Source organism: Dunckerocampus dactyliophorus, chromosome 9, assembly GCF_027744805.1.
Source record: "Dunckerocampus dactyliophorus isolate RoL2022-P2 chromosome 9, RoL_Ddac_1.1, whole genome shotgun sequence".
In the NCBI taxonomy this organism is placed as follows: domain Eukaryota; kingdom Metazoa; phylum Chordata; class Actinopteri; order Syngnathiformes; family Syngnathidae; genus Dunckerocampus; species Dunckerocampus dactyliophorus.
The window spans coordinates 29437895-29457924 of NC_072827.1; the positions used below are offsets into that span (position 1 = coordinate 29437895).

Consider the following 20030-nt stretch of genomic DNA (forward strand, 5'->3'; position numbering starts at 1 on the left):
AAATAAAGAAAATATAGAGACTAAAAGTCACAGAATAAAGTAATTTTACCTCAATAAAGTAATAAAATCACGAACATAGACAGTACATATCCGCAATTATACTTTTCACAATCACATAATATCCACTGTTTTGGTACACCATCATCTGAAACTAAAACATACAATAACAAATTTAAATTCCTGTAAATATTTAGCCCAAAAATATATGCCCGGTTGCATCCTCCAGTCCAGTTGGTGACGCTAATGCACTTTAAACTTTAAGTCTGTCAACCGGAAAGGACAGGGAGAAGGGCTTTGGCAGCGGTTGGCTGGTGACGGGAGGAGGCGGAAGTGACTGTCGAATGCTCGAGGCGCCAAAATTGAAGCGCGAAAAGTGCGAGATAAGGAATACAATAAGTATTGAATATACAGTTGAGAGATTTGATATCTGGACTGGAGGTGGGTTGTGGGAAGTGGACTGCATAGGTCTCGGCCGACGGCCTATATGGGCCCGGTACGACGAGACCGGTGCGCCACGACCTCCAACAAACCAAAAGAGATACGAAGAGCTGGTGGCGGTGGAGCGGAGGGAGCTGAAGTGCGAGTGCAACCAAACTGTACCGTGAGTGTAACAATGGGCTGTAGCTCAGATGATGTTAGCGACGAAGGGGCAGAGGAGATGGAGTACACACAGGTTAAAATAGCAAGGAAACAGTCATGGTCAGAAGCAAGCAGCGGGAAAGATCATGATGGAAGACAAACAAAGAAAAAAAATACGAGCTAAAACAAATGGCAAAGAAGAGTCAGATGAAGAATACAAAGTTCTTATTACAATGAGCAAAGATAAAGGACATTTTCACCCAGTTCATCTGACTAAAGCAATTGAAAAAGAAATAGGGAAAGTTAAATACGCCAAAATGCTCAATAACAGAAGAATACTAATTTCGACAGCAAATAAAAGACAGCAAGAAAACATTATGAGATTGAAGTACCTTGATGGAGGAGAAATAAAAGTACACATACCAGGAGAGGCAGCAGTAATAAGAGGAGTTATATCAAACGTACCGTTGGAAATGTCCATGGATGAGGTGAAGAGAGAAATAAGAGGTGGCAAAATAACAGAAGCTAGACGACTCCAAACCAGCAGAGGAGGAGTAAAAAGTGACAGTTTGTCTGTATTACTTGTATTTGAAAAGACAATACCGACAGACATACGTGTAGGATGTATGAATTTTAGGGTGAGGGAGTACATTCCTCAACCACTAAGATGTTACAAATGTCAGAGAATGGGACACACGGCACAGCAATGTCAGTGGAGGCAAAGGTGTGCAAAGTGTGGTGGAGAACATGACTATGGGAAGTGTGCTAGCGATGCTAAACTAAGATGTTGCAATTGTGGAGGAGAACATAGTGCCGCATATGGCGGCTGTGAAGTGCAAAGACATGCCAAAGAAGTGCAAAAATACAAAAGAGAAAATAAGGTATCATATGCTGAAGCAGTAAAGAATATAGGTATGTGTGTAATTAAGCAAAATAAACCAGTAGAGAATCAGGAAACTCATATAGACCAGACAGGACAAGTAGTAGGGCTTCCTCAGAGAACAGACCATAGAAGATCTCAATCAGAATGGAATGCTCCTCAACAGAAATGTAATCATAAGTGTGCAATTGAAGAAGACACATTAGTAGTAAATAAAAAGAACTTTGTAGCTTTTATATGTAAAGTCATCAATGTGGCCACGAGGCAGGAAAGGAAAAGTGACAGGATCAAAACGGTTGTGGAAGCGGCAGAACAATATTTAAACATCAAAGACGTGAAAGCAGAAGAAATACATAGTATGTTGACTATACATAATGATGCAGGACCTCAGAACGGTAATTAAAATCACAATGGTACTCCACATCCTACAATGGAATGCAAGAAGTTTAATAGCAAATGGACAAGAACTTAAGAAATATATAACAGAAAGTAGGAAAAGACCTGATATTATATGTGTGCAAGAAACGTGGCTTAGACCACAGCTGGATTATGTGTTGAATGGCTATGAATCAGTGCGATTCGATCGAAAAGAAAACCAAGGGGGAGGGTGTGCAACATTTGTGAGGGATGGAATAATATATAATAGAATAACAACAGCAAATGAAATAGAATGTGTGATTGTTGAAATACATCAAGCAAATACAAATATAATCATTATTAATATATATAACCCCTGTAAACTACTAGATGTTGAAACAATGGAGAAGATAATAAGGAGGCATGGTGGTAGAGAGATCTGGTGTGGGGACTTTAATGCACATAATAGTTTATGGGGAAGTAAGCAAACAGATCACAATGGAATAGTAGTAGAAGAACTCATGGATATCAGACAGTTAGTATGCTTAAACAAGGGAAATGGAACAAGAATAGATATACGGTCAAATACAATGTCATGCATTGATTTAACTCTGGTCTCACATAGCTTGGCAAGTTCCTGTGAATGGTATGTAAATGAAACCACAAGTATAGGAAGTGACCATTTTCCGATAAGTTGTACAATAAACGCAGAAGTAGATATCAAAGAAAGACACAGACATAAAAAGTGGTGCTTTTCAAAAGCGGATTGGAGAAAATTCAGGGAGGAATGTAGTAAAGCAGCAAATTCAATATCAATGGAAGGTGGCATAGAGGAATGCACAGTTAAGATCACAAATAAGATAATAGAGGCAGCAATGAAAAGTATACCGTGTAAGTCAATTGGAGGGGAAAGGAAAATGGTTCCATGGTGGAATGAAAAGTGCACAACAGCTGTAAAAGAAAGAAATTGCGCATTAAGAAGGTTAAGGAAGAACCTCAGCCAAGAAAATGTAATAAATTATCAGAGGAAAAAAGCTATAGCCCGAAGAGTAATTAAAAACAGTAAACAAAACGCATGGAGGGATTATTGCTCTGCCATAGGAAGGGAAATTAAGATAGGAGATGTATGGTCAATGTTAAAGAAGATGAGTGGGAAAAACGTGTTTACTAAAATACCTATATTAGAAGATAAGGGAACAATGTATGTGACTGATAAAGAAAAAGCAAATGTGCTGGGGAAAAAGTTTGCAGGGGTGCATAGTGGAGACCATCTGGATGAAAATCATAGACGAGGGAAGGAGAGGATGATAAAAAAGAATAGGGATGTGTTACTAAAACAGGATAGTGAGGAGAGTGTGATGGATGTTGAAATTAATATCAATGAATTGCTAATAGTATTAAATAAAAGTAAAGATACTGCAACAGGAGAAGACCAATTGAGTTATATTATGTTCCAGAATCTACCAGAAAATATGTTGGGAAAAATATTAGATTTATTTAACAAAATATGGGAAGAAGGGATAATACCAAAGCAATGGAAAAGTGCATTAATTTTACCATTTAATAAACCCGGTAAGGATCCAAAACACCCTGTGAATTATCGACCTATTGCTCTTACATCACATCTATGCAAATGGATGGAGAAAGTTCTAGTCAGAAGACTTAACTATTTCCTTGAAAGTCGAGAGTTACTTACAACTTATCAGTGTGGGTTTAGAAAAGGACGATCAACAATGGATGCTGTAGTTAGAGTAAGTAATGAAATAGAGAAAACCTTTAAAATGAAAGAGTTGATGAATATTGTATTCTTTGATATTGAAAAGGCTTATGATTCCATGTGGCGGGAGGGTTTATTGATTAAGATGAATAGGATGGGAATTAGAGGTAGGTTCTATAACTGGGTCCTTGATTTCATATCGAACAGAAAGTTCAAAGTTAAAGTAGGATCAGAGATGTCAGAAGAATACAGTATAGCAAATGGTATACCACAGGGGAGTGTAATTAGCCCAGTTTTGTTTAACATAATGATAAATGATATATTCATGAATCTGGATAGAAGGATTGGGTCGGCCCTATATGCAGATGATGGAGTGATTTGGGCAAGGGGACGAGATTCTATAAATGTGACAAGTAAAATGAAGGAAGCAATAAAGAAGATAGAACAATGGTCATATGACTGGGGATTTAAGCTATCACCCAATAAAACATGTTACATGACGATTACCCGGAAAAAAGGCATAAAAAATCAGAACCTGATGCTATATGGACAAAACATGATAAAAGTAGATCATTTTAAATATCTTGGTATGTGGCTAGATCAGAAAGGCACATGGAAGACCCATGTGGAAAAGGTAGAAGAGAAATGTAAGAGGATAATAAACTTAATGAGAGCTGTTACAGGTAAGGAGTGGGGAGCAGATAAACAGTCACTAATATATATATATAGAGCTTTGATGAGAGCAAATATAGATTATGGAAGTTTTGTATATGGAGCTGCAGCTAAAACACATTTAATGAAAATAGAAAGAAATATTCACAAAGCATTTAGGATATGTACAGGTGCAATCATATCAACACCAATTAAAGCAATGCAGGTTGAGTTAGGAGAAGTACCGTATGACCTGAGAAGAGATCAACTTATGTTAACATACTGGAGTAGACTTAAAGGATGTAGGCATGGACATCTGGCCAAGAATGTGATAGAGGAATGTTGGGAGTATAATACAACTAAAAGTAATAGCTTTGGGTGGGTAATTAAAGATAAAATAGATAAATATAACATAAAAAATATACATATTAATAATTCTACACCCATAAGCAATATTCCTATCTGGCTATTTCCGAAACCTGAAGTAGATATACATATAACAGAGTTAAAAAATAAATGGAAAGATAATGAAAAAGGACATAAGGCAAGTCAATATATTAAAAACAAATATTATGGTTACTTAGATATGTATACAGATGGATCAAAAAGCGAAGAAGGGAAGGTGGGGATTGGAATTTATGTACCAACAATGAATTATAGCATCATTAAAAGATTACCTGACCAGCTATCGGTTTATACAGCAGAAATGATGGCAATTATTATAGGCTTGCAATGGATAGAGGAAATAAAACCAGATAGAGTGGTATGCTGTGTGGACTCTCTGGCAGCATTATATAGTATTAAAAATATGGAATCAAGTCGAGAGGATTTATTATTAGAAATACATCAAAACTTATTCCAACTACATATGTTAAAAATAGACATAAGATTTTGCTGGGTGCCTGCACATGTAGGGATGGAGGGGAATGAGGTGGCAGATAAAATGGCTAAAATGGGAATTAGAAGGAATGAAATGATAGATATACCTGCTGGTAAAGGCGAAGTAAAGGCAATAATCAAAAAACAAATGATGGAGAAATGGCAAAATAGGTGGGATGAGGGTAGTAGCGGGAGAAAGTATTATAAAGTACAAAAATCTATCAGCACACAAGGGGTGAAGAGAAAAAACAGAAAAGAGGAAATAGTGTTAACTAGGATGAGGCTCAATCACACCGGGTTAAATGACAAGATGTTTTTGATAGGGAAATGTAAATCAAAAGTATGTATGGAATGCAAAAGTATAGAGAACGTAGAACACATATTACTACACTGCAAGAGATATAGGGAAGAACGTGTAACGTTAAGGAAAAGAATTAAGAAGATAGGAAGGGAATGGAGCATTGAGGGTATCTTAGGAACAGGTGGGGAGGGGGAAAGAGATATACAGAGGGCAGTGATAGAATATTTGAAGGACACAGGATTATATAATAGAATATAGATAAGTATTAGAATATTTTAGTATTATATTATATAGTATTATATAGTAATATATAGTATTATATAAGTATTATTATTAGGATTATTATTAGTAGTAGTATAAGTAGTCTCCTCACTATCTAAGATAGCATAAAGTAAGATACTGTATATGGCCCATGTTACATACTCCGGTACAGTAGGTGGCGGTATGCACCTTTTCAAGTCATGGTTGCAACCCGCCATTAAACTAAAAGAAGAAGAAGACAGGGAGAAGCTGTGGCGGCACCTTTAACAGCGGGGTGCAGCGCTACCGAGTCGAGAAGGACGATACGGATTGAAATAATTCTTACAATTTGGGTAGTCACGGGCTACGTCAAGATTGTCTTATTGTGTTGTACATAGTTGGTCTGAGTGGGGGGTTTTGTGATAGTGGCTGCCGCCATATTTGTTACGTCCTTGTTTACGGTACACTCGTCTCGGCTTGGTTATGTTACGTAGACAAACCTGTGATAAATTTACGTGACTATTCGCGAAAGTACAGTTATTAAAGTTTTCTTTTGTAAAACAACAACTGAGTGAATGCATACTAAATACTTTAAAAGTTTGTAAATCGTGCCAAATTCCAGTCCTGTTGTATTTGGGGCTTGTTATGCTATGCTGCGGTGTATATTACCTAATATATTAGTCCTCAAATAATATATGCACTTGGGATTTGATACCCCACTTATGTTCTAACCAGTCACACGTGTACATATAATTTTTCATATTCATTTTGCTGTCTTTCCAGGCCAAGATGCCACGTAAAGGAAAACGTTCTGATGCCGCAAAGCGTAGATGGAACAAGAACAGGCTGCAGGTACCTGATGATTACCCCCCCCAAACAAAAGCATCAAAATGAATTCACGTGTTTTTTTTAATTTCCAAGTTAGCTGGCACTGCAACCCAATGTGACGCTGATGATGCTCAACATGAGCAGCAGGCTACTTTTGGGAAAGACTATATCATCAGCTTGAAAACCAATAAAATCATAACAGTGTCACGTCTGAGCAAAGAGAGACGGCCAAAAGAGTTGAAGAGGGCACAGAGACATATGGAGCTGCAACAACTGAGGGCTTGCAATGAAAGCATGAAAGACATTCATTCTTCAGCTACAAAGGTATGTTACCACAACTCAGAAAGGGTTGACAGTATGAGGAATGGACATTTGACTACATTTTGACCATTGGGAAAATTAGTCAGTTCATGGTAATGGTTTAGTTAATTTCGACCATGCTTGACAAAGCCACACTGACGTACGTCACACGTTTACACTTGCACAATTCAACATGTTTGAAAAGACGTACGATGAAGCAAATTACAATTTTGATCATTTGTATCGAACCGTTCCGTAGGCGACTTCAGGATCAGCACCACCCTGCACTGTATTAGTGTATTTTAATTCAGTTTTTGCGAGATGAACCATTTCAATCATCTACTTGTTGCCTGGCGGACATAATTTTATGGCGGACCGGTGGACGTGCCGGTGAATTTCTGCCTTGGCGATGGAGTCATGTCAGATTTTTTTTTTTAGATCTTGTACTTTTGGTGTACAGCATCCTGACAGAACACGATGACTCAAAATTTTGATGTCATGCTTTGTCAGATGGAAGAAACACCTAAACCAGTGATACTTCCCATGAAGAACCATGAAACAAGTGTAAAAAATAAGTTCAACACTATATAATAAGACTCAGTGAGGAGTAGGAGGATTGCTGAATGGGAATCAACTTCGAGATTCACACTAACATTCATGAAAGTGTAAAAATAAGTATTTAGACTTAACATGGTGTGAACATGTTAACAGACGTCTTATTTATCGTTAAAATGTCAACACTTGTATATTTCTTCATTTTGAAAGCAACATAACATAACCAACATAAATGGTGAATGTGTCAACAGGCTGTCCATTCCCCTTCTTCTCCAGCCTGCAGCGACTCCAGTAACGGTTGTCTTTCAGTGATTACAGATGTTTACTCTCTGTCAGCAGGTCCCAAAAGGTGGGCTTTGCTTAGTTGTGGTTGTGATGACGTTTTGTCTTTCCACTGCACTTCTTATAAAAAACATGCTGTTGTCATTTGTGTAAAGGAAGGCAACCGAGAAGCCAACTGAAGTCTCCAGTTGTTCCCTCTGCTGAAAGTGAAAGTGAAACCAATGATGTTCTCCTGGGATCTTCCGGTATTAATGCTCATTTTGACGACACCATGCCTGTAAAAAATACTGGAGGAGAAGGTTTTGAAGGGTCACCAGGGATGGCCAGCAACATCACCCAGACAGTAACATCAACAGTAACAGAGGAAGATGCTGAGTAGAATATTAACCAAAGACTGAAGTGAAATAGTAGTTTGTGTTGTTCCCTTAATCTACTCTGGAGAAATAACCAGTTGTTTGTTTTTAAATCATATTTAAAAGGCAGAGAAGGAGCTATTTCTGAATGTTCTGAACTTTTATGTCCATGCTCGGAGTTGTCCTATGAAGTGAATGCCACTCACCTTTTCATAGTTGATGTCATGTCTCAAAAAAGGTTGTGTCAACCTTTGTGATTGCTCATTTCCATGAATTAACTGTTGAAATGGAGACATGTCTGTCTTGAAACAAATAACATACAGTGGAAGCTCGGTTGTTGTATGCCCCAGTTATTCGAATAATTTGGTTTTCGACAAATTATTTCTAAAAGTATGTCTCGGTTTTGGTGCACTGTCTTGGTTATTGTACGACCAAGCAGTGTGCCTAAAAAAACGAGTGCTGCAGAATCGAGTGTCCAAACATAGCATCCGCATGTTGGTGACTCGCTCTCTGTGAAGAATGTATATTGTTTTTTTATAGAGTTGGGACACTGTAGACAGATTCTGTCTTGAACGGATTAACATTATTAAAGGAAAAATGTATTTGAAAGATGAAAACCGAGGTTCGACTCATAACTTTACATCACCAGCAGCATTTTAATTCAAAGATTTTAAGTAATTGTATCACTCCTGGCAAGTTTGATTAAGATCAATAAAAATCCACATGCAAAAAAGCAAATGGTTATTTTTGGCCTCTTAATTTTTCAGCGCAGTATTTGACTGGTTACCTCTCAAGTGTTAATGTGGTGCTGTCATTTTTATAGCTTGTAAAAAGAAACTTGTGATTACTCAACATTTGTAAATAAGTTACTTCCAAGACAGCAAAAAGGATCTGTGGCAGGGCAGAACAGAGCTGCTCTTACCCAATGTAGTGCCTTGGGCAAGATTTTATATCGTGATCTGTTCCCCCCACCCCCGTTGTCTAATTTGTAAGATAGACCCCATTTACATGGTTAACGAATACAGTAATCTGAAATACAATATGTGTTGCCAGGTCTTGCGAGAGAGACAAGCTCAAACACGACAGGGTATTTGCAAGCTAATTTTAAAAAAGCCCAAAGTCGCTTATAATCAGGGGACCTACAAACACTGGCGGTGAACTGCGATCAGATTCCAGGGCTGATTTGGAGGACTGAAGGAAGTACGAGATGTACGAGTTTTGAACGAGTCGTTCGAAATTCGTAAATTTTACTGTCTCGGGACTCACGGTTACTCGTTTCGTTAAGTCGTTCACTTACCCACCCCTTCTACCGATGGCTAAATCAGAAAGGGACACCGAGTAACATGAATTTGTAAGTTTATGTGTGTGCCTTCTTTGACGCATGACTCGTGTGATTTGAGTACCCCGTTAACTTTAAAAAGTGACTCATAAGAACTTGAGTCAGTAAAAGGAAATGGAGTTTTCCATACCTACTCCGTGTTATTTGTCAGTTTCCATTAGTCACCGCCTCTTTCGCATTTTCGTCCAATCACCGAAGATCATCTGACCAGAAGTACTGTTATTTTTCATCGTTAGTCACCGCCTTTTTCTTAATTTGGTCCAATCACCGCGGAAGTCTCGACCGGAAGTTTTGAACTAACCCAAACGCGGGAATCCGCTCATATTTTTCATTTGGACAACAGAGAAGGTGAAAAGGCCTAATTTCCTCGAAATAACCTTGTTAAAACGTCATTTGTGTTAATTTGTTGCGCGTAGGCGAATCGGAACAGACCTATACATTGGTTCACGTGCTTACTTTTTGTAAAAGTACAATACTTTTCGTATCGGATTAAAGAAAGTATCTAATCCAAATAGACGCTTCACTCACAGGTTGGTGTTGAATAAAGATGAAGGTGGTAACTTGTGAGATCGCCTGGCACAACAAAGAGCCTGTCTACAGTTTGGACTTTCAGCACAGCTCTGAAGGACGCACACATCGTCTGGCCACAGCTGGAGTGGACACCACAGTCAGGGTGAGTGGACAAAGTCGACAGTACAGACAAATCTACTGTACTAAAACATTTTTAAAGCAGCTGCTATGCATTTATGTGTACATTCATTTTCAGATTTGCATGTGTTTTATTTCATGTTAATGCAGCTGTGGCGAGTCGACATGGGCCGAGATGGAAAGGCAGTGGTGGAGTTTCTGTCGAACCTCACCAGACACACAAAGGCCGTCAATGTAGTGCGCTTTAGCCCCACTGGAGAGCTTCTCGCATCAGGAGGAGATGGTATGTCTTATGTGCTATGCATAGACACCTAACTAAATAACTACCAATAAACAAACAATAATAGACCACCAATTACCATCACCTCCTAATTACACAAATAGAATAAAATACAATACTATGTCGACAGCATTAACTGTACTAGTACACACCTTTATAATTTTATGGGTTCAACCTAATATTGGTGCCAAGATGATAATATGTATAATAGCTATTCATGTATAAACGACACATGAGCAATATTTAGCGAATGAATGTTTTATTTGTTATTGTTACACAAGTGTACAGAACACAGCTTTCAATACATTGCAAAGGCAGGACTATGTACACCATCAAACACACTATACTTACAGTTCCTCTGGAAAGCTTTAAAAATAATGTAACTATCTCCTCAAATTGCAAATTCATAAAAATACAATCTTGTGACACCGATAAAGCCTCAAACAGCTCTATGTACAATTATTCCACCAAAATAGTTGTTCTTAAACATGACTAAGATAGAATTTGCATGCTTAACACGGATCAAAAAAATAGTTTCCTTTTAAAATCTAGGCAGTTAAAAGCATGTTTTCCTGTGCTGGAGTAATGCATAACCCAGACATCAGCAATGCCTGTAAAAAGACATGACAGTATGGCATCATGAAGGCAGCGTTGGCCACAAACTCCATCTTGAGAGTTAACCACCTGTTAAAAAGTTAGCAGTGGTCCTTGGGTGTGTTAACTTTAACGTCAAGTTAACCGCCGGTTAAAGTTAACCGAGTTTTGGACAACAAGATAACAACATAACGGTGCCGTTAAAGTTAATGGTTGGTTAAGTCTACTGAAGTAGTGGTTAAATAAATAACCAAGTTTTGAACAACCGGGCCCTGGTGGTTATATGTAGTGTTAAAGTTTTTTGATTTCCGACAATCTGTGAAGCCATGAACGTGACATGAGTCATGATTGTGTGCGTGCGTGTATTGTGGTAAAAATGTTCACCGCGACACGTGGTGGTTTCTGTCATTGTAGACAGCAAACAAGGGAAAAAGGAGACGTGCCATGGCGTCTATTAGAGTAGAGGCCACTATTTGTATTGCATCTTTGAGTTGTTAGCATTAGGAATGTCCCGATCCGATCTTCAGGGTCGGGGTCGATCCTCTGGATTTGAAGATCGGATAATATCGGCTTCCGCCACGAGATCAGGCCGATCCGGTTGCCGTATAACGTTCGTAACTTTGGGCCACACTCCATCAAGGTGGGTGCAGTGGGTGCAGCCTCAAAGCTGGTTGCCACTCGACTCCCGCCACCCGCAAGAGGAACAAAAAACGCAATACCACCATGCAGACATGTTCACGGTGTACCGTGGTGAAGTTAGTTTGAAGTTGGAGATTCGTCTCCGTAGCTACAGCGGTAGTTCCCCCTCACTGTGCCCTGACTGCTTTGTCATGGTGCGGGGAGCTCACATGGGAAGTGCTGCTACAACCGCTGGTTATTTATACTAGGGGCCGTCAGTAAATTACTATTGCGTTGAAGGGAGCTTGTTAAAAAAATGACTCTCAGAGGTTTGTTACAAAAGCCAAACAGTATTGTTGGTCATGCTGTGTAAAAAAAAAAAAAAAAAGTAAATTCAACAGTACTTCGGTTTGAAAAGTTATTTTCATAACCATATTCAATTCCACAAATTCATGTTTGTAACAAAAAGCTAATTATTAAAAAAAAAAAAATGTGTAATGGGACATCTCTGGTTAGCATATGACCTCTGTTTATTATTTTATGTTGTGGTACAGATGCATCCATTCTACTGTGGAAGCTGAATGACAACAAGGAGCCTGAACAGGCTCCTGTGTTCCAGGAGGAAGAAGACGCTCAACTCAACAAAGAAAGCTGGACGGTCATCAAGACATTGAGGTACACAGCAGCAACAACGGCTTCAAAACTGTGGACCTGTGGCACTAATGCAAAAAGGTCTATGTCGTTGACATCTTGGTCTTTTTAGGGGCCACATTGAGGACGTGTATGACATCTGCTGGACCCGTGATGGAAATTTCATGGTGTCTGGTTCTGTGGATAACACCGCTATTATGTGGGACATCAACAAAGGTTTGCTGAGAATAGATTAAAACTTTTTCCACCGAGGGGCACATACTGAAAAATGAAAGGATGCAAGGGCCACTTTGATAGTTTGTACAGCAACACATGTAAATATGCTAAGTAGTTACTGTATGTATATTTTATGAAAAAACAGCATCTCGTCTTTGTGATATAGGTGAAAAGCATATTATTAGTGTGAACTTTGGTCTTTGCTCTTTTTTCAACTATTTCAACTTGTCGGAAACACACGTCATAGAGGGATATTTTATGCTTGGCACAGCCGAAGGCTTCAGTCTTGCCTTGTATCCCAGCTCATTGGCTACACTGCAAACTTCCTTCAAGCAATCATCGTTGAAATGTGCCAAGCATAATGTCGCCTACTTTGGTGGTCCATTTATTTGTCCAGCTCTTCGCAACTTTTCCTCTTTCGGACAAGTAGAAAGACGAACACCATGAGCAGTGCCAGCACTGCGCACCCCCGCAGCACAAAGTCTTGGCATTCTCTTCAAAACCTTCCAAAATGTGCTTAAAACTTGTGATTGTGATATTTACAGGTGATTACACAGAAACAATGTGCTGATAGGCGTCCGTCTTACTGGCATGATGTCAGCTCGATGGGCTACGGAGCATAGAGGTTGTCTATAAAGTGTATTATCTTGAACATGAATTGACTTGCGTCTATGAAATTGCTATGTATTTTATGAAAAAATTTGTTCGATTTTCTCACTTTATCCGTGTTTAAGAATTTGGGATGACCTTTAAATAATCTTTGTAAATGTTCTCATTTCCTCGTAATACTATAACTTTATTCCCATAATATTTTGACTGTACTCCCATATTATAACTTTTTGCTCAACCTAATTTTCCAAAAATGACAACTTTATTTTGTTTTTTTTTTTGTTTCTCATAATATTAAAACTTAAAAAAAACAGATTTTGTCTTTAATAGTTCAACTCAATGCTACTAAAGTGACGCTGTTTTTTCCTCATAATATTACAAGTTATCCTCTTAAAATTGTGATTTTTTTTTCTCTTAATATTTTGACCTTATTCTTGTAAAATTACAGCTGTTTTTTCCATTTTTTTTTTTTTTTCTTGTTAAATTATATGGAGTCAATAAATATATGGAGGCCGATAAAAAAACAGCAGCGGGCTGCAAATGGGCCCCAGGTCGCACTTTGGACACCCCTGCATTAAAACATCAAAATGTAGCTTTCATTTACATTTTTCTTCTTCTTAGGACAGAAACTGTGCATCCTAAATGACCACAAGAGCTACGTGCAGGGTGTGACCTGGGATCCACTGGGGCAATATGTTGCCACTCTCAGTTGCGACAGGTACACATACAGTACCATTACTCACATAGTCTTTCAATGTATAAACATGCAGTTTCTTTGACAGATCTACTGTGTATATATTTTGATATTACTCCTTTTCAGAGTAATGCGCGTATACAGCACTCACACGAAGAAGAAGGCCTTTTGTGTTAGCAAAATGAGCTCAGGGTCCCCTGCAGATGGAGAGGTCAGTCCACATAGAGCACTCTTCCTTAGGTCCTTTTCACAGTATGTAATTGACAACAACAGAAAACCTAAGAAGTAGTTGTTATACAGTTTAAGCTAACATTTGAAGATGATACATGAACTTTGTTGTTTGTCTCTCTGTAGGTCAAGCAGCATCGTATCTTCCATGACGACAGCATGAGGTCGTTCTTTCGTCGCCTTTCCTTCACACCAGACGGATCTTTCCTGCTTGCTCCAGGTACACCCACAGCTTGTCTTACGTGCAGTCATTTTGGTAATTTGCGTCTACAACGGAACTTTCTCTGATCTCTCAGCGGGGTGTGTGGAGGTTGGAGAAAATATTATAAATACTACCTACATCTTTTCCAGGAACAGCCTCAAGAGGTAAGATTTGACAATATTAGTAACAAAAAGCAGGGGTGTCCAAACTATGGCCACTCGGGGCTGCATAAGGAAAAATGAAAGTATATGGAGTGAGGGGCATTTTGATACATTTTGTAGATTAAAGATGCTAAAACCAATCACATGTAGGTGAATATATGCTAAACTATCTGTAGTAAACATCTTAGCATTGTGTCATAGGCGACAATTAATTAATTTTATTTTCATAATAGGCCAAGTGCCATTAAAAGACCAGGCGGACGGCCAAAAATGGCCCCCGAACCATACGTTGGATACCCCTGTTATAGAGTCTTTTTAAGCTGGTAATTGAATTTCTCCCTGTCTTTAAGGCCGGTAGCCCACTTGCCATGTCCAACTAAAGCAACACTGGCTGTGCGCTGCTGCCCAGTCTACTTTGAGCTGAGAGCCAACAAGGGAGATGGTACGGGCACAGCTTTAAACCTATCAACTTGTATTTGTATACTTCCATGTTGTGTCTTCATTTTTTTTTTGTCTCCACTTCCCATCACAGACGGCTCCATCCAGCCCAATTTATTCCACCTGCCGTACCGTATGGTGTTTGCGGTGGCATCCGAGGACTCCATCTTCCTGTATGACACGCAGCAGACATTCCCGTTTGGCCTGGTGTCCAACATTCACTATCATACACTCAGCGACCTCACATGGTAAGAGAACACTGTCTCTCCCATTGTGGACCTTCTGGGACCTTGGGAGGCAGTTGATGGAGCACTTTAGATAGAAATGAATAGAAAATCAAAAGAAAAGTACATTAATGCTGTCACTGGGGGTGTCCTGATTTGATATTAATATCAGATATGGGGCCGATATCAGCAAAAATGGTCTGATATCTGATTATATTGGCCTGCACCTAAAATGTACAATATCGGCACTCTTATACAAGAAATTGATTCCAGACTCCGCCCCAGCACGTCTATCCAGCAGCGGCCAGGTAGAGCCCACGTGATACAACAGCAGCATCACACTTCACACGAGAAACTCTCACGGGACAACAAAACGTCATTAGCTATCCCACAAAAGAGCGAGCCCTTGTCATTGGTGAGTAATGTCGGGTTTAAACGCTTCATTGAGCACCTCCAACCTCGCTGCATTATGCCAAGCTGTCACTTTATTTTTCATTAAACTATACCCCAGATCCATAAAGAAGTAAATGGGTCAGTTTTTCTCTCACCTACTGCTGCTGACTATTGTTCCGTTAGAGTAATATCACTTGATCAAGCATCTTCTAACATTCCATACTAAAAACAGTAAAAGTGTGTATGATTCATGTTGATATTGGATTGATAGCGGTATTGGCCGATATTTAAGACTACAATATGGGTATCGTATTGGAAGTGAAAAAGTTGTATCGGGATACGCCTGGCGATCACTCCTCCTGCGGCCTTCAAAGGGGAGATCCAAGGCGGTGAAGCCAACTTGCTCCGGCCGGCGTGGCTGGGGGATCGGGGATGGGGAGAGTGACGGTCGTCACACCAATGACAGTGTAGCATGAGTGCTGGAGTAAAATGGCAGCGTCTGTGATGTAGATCATGAAGTAACTTTTTTTTTTACACCATTTAGAAGTTAGAGCGCATGTTAGTGTCAAGTCAGATCACAGTCTCTTACCGTAGACTTGATTTCTTTGCAAAGATAACAGTGATACATCAGTGATATATATTTGTATACACTAGTTGTTTATAGTCACATAGCAAAGATTTTTTTTATTTGTACAGAATTCATATTAGGTTTATTTTAGTCACATTTCCTCTGTTTAAAATCGTACTTAAGTTCTAACATTGTATTTCCTGCTTCAGTGTTGATAAATATGTGACGTATTTTGTTACAGGGCTGATAAAACTAATAAGACAATTTCTTCACTGTGATTGTGCTTCTTCATTTGATAAATGAGTACAGTACATCTCTGACAATTTCATACTTAAGAGGGACCAAAACAAAATGGGCCACTTGTGATCCAACACCTCGTGTCAGTTCTTCACAGTCAATAAATTAAAAAGGGGAAATCATCAGTGATGGGCTACAGTATAATTCCATCATATTTCTGTCTTGTCTAGGTCTCGAGATGGTTCCTTCCTGGCAGTGTCCTCCACAGATGGCTACTGCTCTTTCCTGTCCTTCTCTCCCGGGGAACTGGGCACGCCACTGAAGGAGCCGCCTACCCTGGAGGTCTTTAGTCCAACCAATGGTGCGGAAAAGAAGGGCAAAAAGACTCCACAAGGCAGGACTTCGTCTCCTGTTTCCCAGCCGTCAAGCACAGTATCCACTCCCACATCCCATGCCAACCTCTCCTCTGTCACGACCCCTGACGAGAAGAAGACCGGCATAAAGGCCAAGCCCCGAAAGATCACCCTCAACACCCTGGAAGCCTGGGGGAAGCCCACGACTCCAAAAAGCACGGCTTCCTCTACACCTCAGAAGCCAACATCCGGAAGCACGAGCGCACCTTCGACGCCTCAGAGTGTCAACCCTCTCACCCCGAACTCCTCTAAAAAGCAGCCTCTTCTCACCCCACTCACTCCCACTACACCCAAAGTCCTCAACAGCACCAGATCTCCTGGGCCCACCACTCCTAAAGGTTCAACGGCTGCAAAAGGGCCCATTCCAAGGTAAATATAACAGTCATGTATACAGCAGTCGGTGCTTTAGTGGTAGTAATTTGCAGTGGCGTAAAACTGCACTGTATCATGCTAAGAGAGGTTTCTGATAATTATTTTTAATACCTCGCCGATTGTGTCCGTTAACTTAAGACGCTGTTTCTTTAATTGCTGCCCCATGTGTACATAAATGCAATAGAGTGAATGTAAAATGTATAAAGTGGATCATCGCTGTTGTCAAAACAGAGAGAATTAACATGAGCTGTTTGTTTTTGTTGCTGTTCACATGCTCAGCTCAGAACAAAGCCTCGTCTGGCTTTAGGGGTTCGTTGGACCCCCTGCTGGCTATAAAATAATCACTCGGACAGACTCCTCGTAGACAATGGACAGCCTGTAAAAGCTTTTGTATTTAAATCTGTAACTTGAAACCGGTCTTTCCTTGGGTGACCTCGGCTCGAACGAGACATTGATTGGTATCAATGGACTTTCTGCAACTAATTTATTTTTATTTTTCTTTCTCCCTCAGGCGAGTTTCTTTAACTCCGGTTGGATCGCATACGGCCAGTTCGCTCTTCAGTGCTCCAGCGTCCACTGAGAAGGCCAAACATGGTCAGTCGGGGTTGGGGTTGCTCCATTTATTAGAACGAGTCTAGATTTGAATATCTTTTGTAAGGTTCTTTTGATATCGCTTGGTTGTACTTGTCTGTGTGCGGACCGGGGCCATTTATGGCACATATGGCACAGTCGTCCCTGGTTTATCACGGTTAATTGGTTCCAGACCCGACAGTGATAAGTGAATTTCCGCAAAGTAGGATTGCATATTTACAAATGAAATTTTTGTAGTTAGAGCATAGAAAACCTGTTTATGACCTTCTAAATACGTTTTTCCCCATTTATTACAGCCCTCTTGACATGAAATAACACTCTTTTACACTTGTACTACCCAATATAGTTCACACAATAATAGAAAATAAACCATTTTACACCTAAATAAGATAAGATAGACTCACACGTTAACATTGACAGCGTACTTCCTGGTGGATATTGTCTCATCAATGTAATGTTACCGACAACTACAGACCAAGGTAGAACACTACTCTACTGCCGCTGTTTATTAAGGAAAAACTCACAATGCACTTCAATTGCTTTATTACCAAGCAGAGAACACATGCAGTGAACATTCACACAGGAGCTGCTGTCGGCCACTCTCTACACTGCTAACCTGCTGCTAGCACTCAGCTAATAGTCATTCTAGCCAGCAGACATCACACACACGTCACTTCCCAGGCCCCGCTTCTCACAGATACTATGTTACACTTCATATCACGTCTTTTGAATGCCTTATATTTGTGTTTTCGTTAATATAGCCATTTGTATGCTTGAAAATGCATAATTTAGGCCATGAATACATACAATTTGTTTAAATATGCATATTTTTGACTAATAATAGACCATATTCAATCACAAAACAACGATCATTCATCAATTAATTAATTTTTTAAAAACCTGCAATTAGAGTGAGGGTGCGATGTTCAAACCGCTAAGTAGCGAGAGACGACTGTAAAGAAGAAAATAAACAGCAAAAATGGAAAAAAAGAGTAATTTCACAAGAATAAAGATGAAATATTAAGAGAGTAAAGTCATAATATTAAGAGAAAACATATAAGTTAAAATAAAGGAATAAAAGTTATTTAAATATGAGAAACATAAAAACAAAAGTTGCAATTTTTGTTAATCTTCCTTGGCCTATGCCTCACCTCTCCTCTAAGTTTCATGAAAATAGTCGTGGTCACATGTGTAACTCCTTCCCCACCGTCACAGTCTCTCTCATCTCTTCATTTGTATTCCTCCTCCAGGACGCCCTTCTCCTCCAACCGATCCACTCTGCCAGCCTCCAGAGTCCAAAAGGCCCAAGACGGGCGGCAATGTCACAGCGGCAAGCGGCACTAACTAAACCTCAGTGTGATTATGACATACAGTACGCATGAGCGTGACCACTGCAGTGACGCCATTATGACATTGCATTGTGTGTAATACCGCAGAGAGGTTAACGTCAGTCCGTTCACTCATATCAGGGGTGTCCAAACGTTTGCCACCGATGCCCACATACCAAAAAATGTAACAATGTGGGAGCTCCAGGCCACTAATAGTCCTGGGATCACACTTTGGACTCCATTATACACACAAATGTGATTGCAATTTCTTTCTATTAAAGATCTTTTTAATTTGAAATAAGTGTGACATTTTCATCTTTAAATGCGTGAATGTTCATCTATAAAAGAAATAAACAAGCGCCTGGTGCTTTATGTGAACTTTTTCATGTATTTCTTGAGTCTTATTTGGCTGAGTACTGTGGATCAGCAGCTTACATAAATGAAACTGTCAAGCATATATATTTACTACAATGCACATTATATTAAGGTTTTCTTAGTGTGACTCAGCATTTATCATGCAAAGGTAGACTTAATGTGCTTCTGTGATCAGGGTTGTCCAAACTTTTTCCACAAAGTAACTGAAGGATGCAGGGGGCCACCTTTTATAAAACACAATAAAACCATTTCAATGTAGGTCAAGATATGCTAGGCAGCTAAATATATTCAAAGACAAAAAACAGACTAATACGGCTCATACATTAACGTTTTTTTTAATATTCTTTCAACGTTTCAACATGTTCTTTCCTTGTAAACTTTTTTTTCAGCGTGGCCCTATTTTTACTTTTGCAATATTCTGTTCTGATAAGGGCTGAGTTAAATTTTAGTTTTGGAATGTGTCGCAGGGCGATAAAACACAAGTTGTGGGTCACATATGGCACGCTGACCTGACTTTGGACACTGCTGTCAGCGATTAACAGAGCTTACAAGCAATACGTGTAGGAATACATACATAAAACTGAAATGATTGAAAGTACTGTGTTTGCCAGCATTAGTGATAGCTTTATCTACAGTATTTCCAATAGTAATTGCTAGAGGTTTGTTGTGCAAAAAATAGTATTAAAAAGCACTAAGTCCAGACAGATACTGATCACAATTCTTAAGACATATTGAATGCAAACAAACACTATATTTATTATATTTATCACTTATCGGATGGAATGATGGGTGGATGTCACCCTTCTACTCTACTAGTATCTTGTTGGGAAACCTAACTTGGTTCTCTGGGGAAACGGAAACTACAATGATTGACGGGTATATCAGCCAATCACAATTGAGCAAACCCGGGCTCTTTAACGCTTGTGTGC

The 20030-nt window shown here is 39.4% G+C and overlaps 1 protein-coding gene across 1 annotated transcript; it reads left to right on the plus strand.

Annotated features, from left to right (window-relative positions):
• Positions 1–9538: 9538 nt before the first annotated feature.
• Positions 9539–19057, plus strand: chaf1b (chromatin assembly factor 1, subunit B). Its single transcript, XM_054787292.1, has 14 exons — positions 9539–9609; positions 9792–9934; positions 10060–10192; positions 11956–12076; positions 12165–12268; positions 13499–13595; positions 13698–13782; positions 13926–14019; positions 14096–14165; positions 14513–14604; positions 14695–14848; positions 16253–16804; positions 17319–17401; positions 18649–19057. Exons 2-14 carry the CDS (start codon positions 9809–9811, stop codon positions 18744–18746), a joined length of 1809 nt encoding a protein of 602 aa, XP_054643267.1. The 5' UTR covers positions 9539–9609; positions 9792–9808; the 3' UTR covers positions 18747–19057.
• The last annotated feature ends 973 nt before the right edge of the window (positions 19058–20030 follow it).

What these genes read in the sequence shown, in the direction of transcription:
- chaf1b (XM_054787292.1), top strand. Translation starts at nt 9,809, where the DNA reads ATGAAGGTGGTAACTTGTGAGATCGCCTGGCACAACAAAGAGCCTGTC. An exon ending in GAGTGGACACCACAGTCAGG is followed by an intron (nt 9,935 to 10,059) that starts GTGAGTGGACAA and finishes ATGTTAATGCAG; the next exon opens with CTGTGGCGAGTCGACATGGG. An exon ending in ACGGTCATCAAGACATTGAG is followed by an intron (nt 12,077 to 12,164) that starts GTACACAGCAGC and finishes TGGTCTTTTTAG; the next exon opens with GGGCCACATTGAGGACGTGT.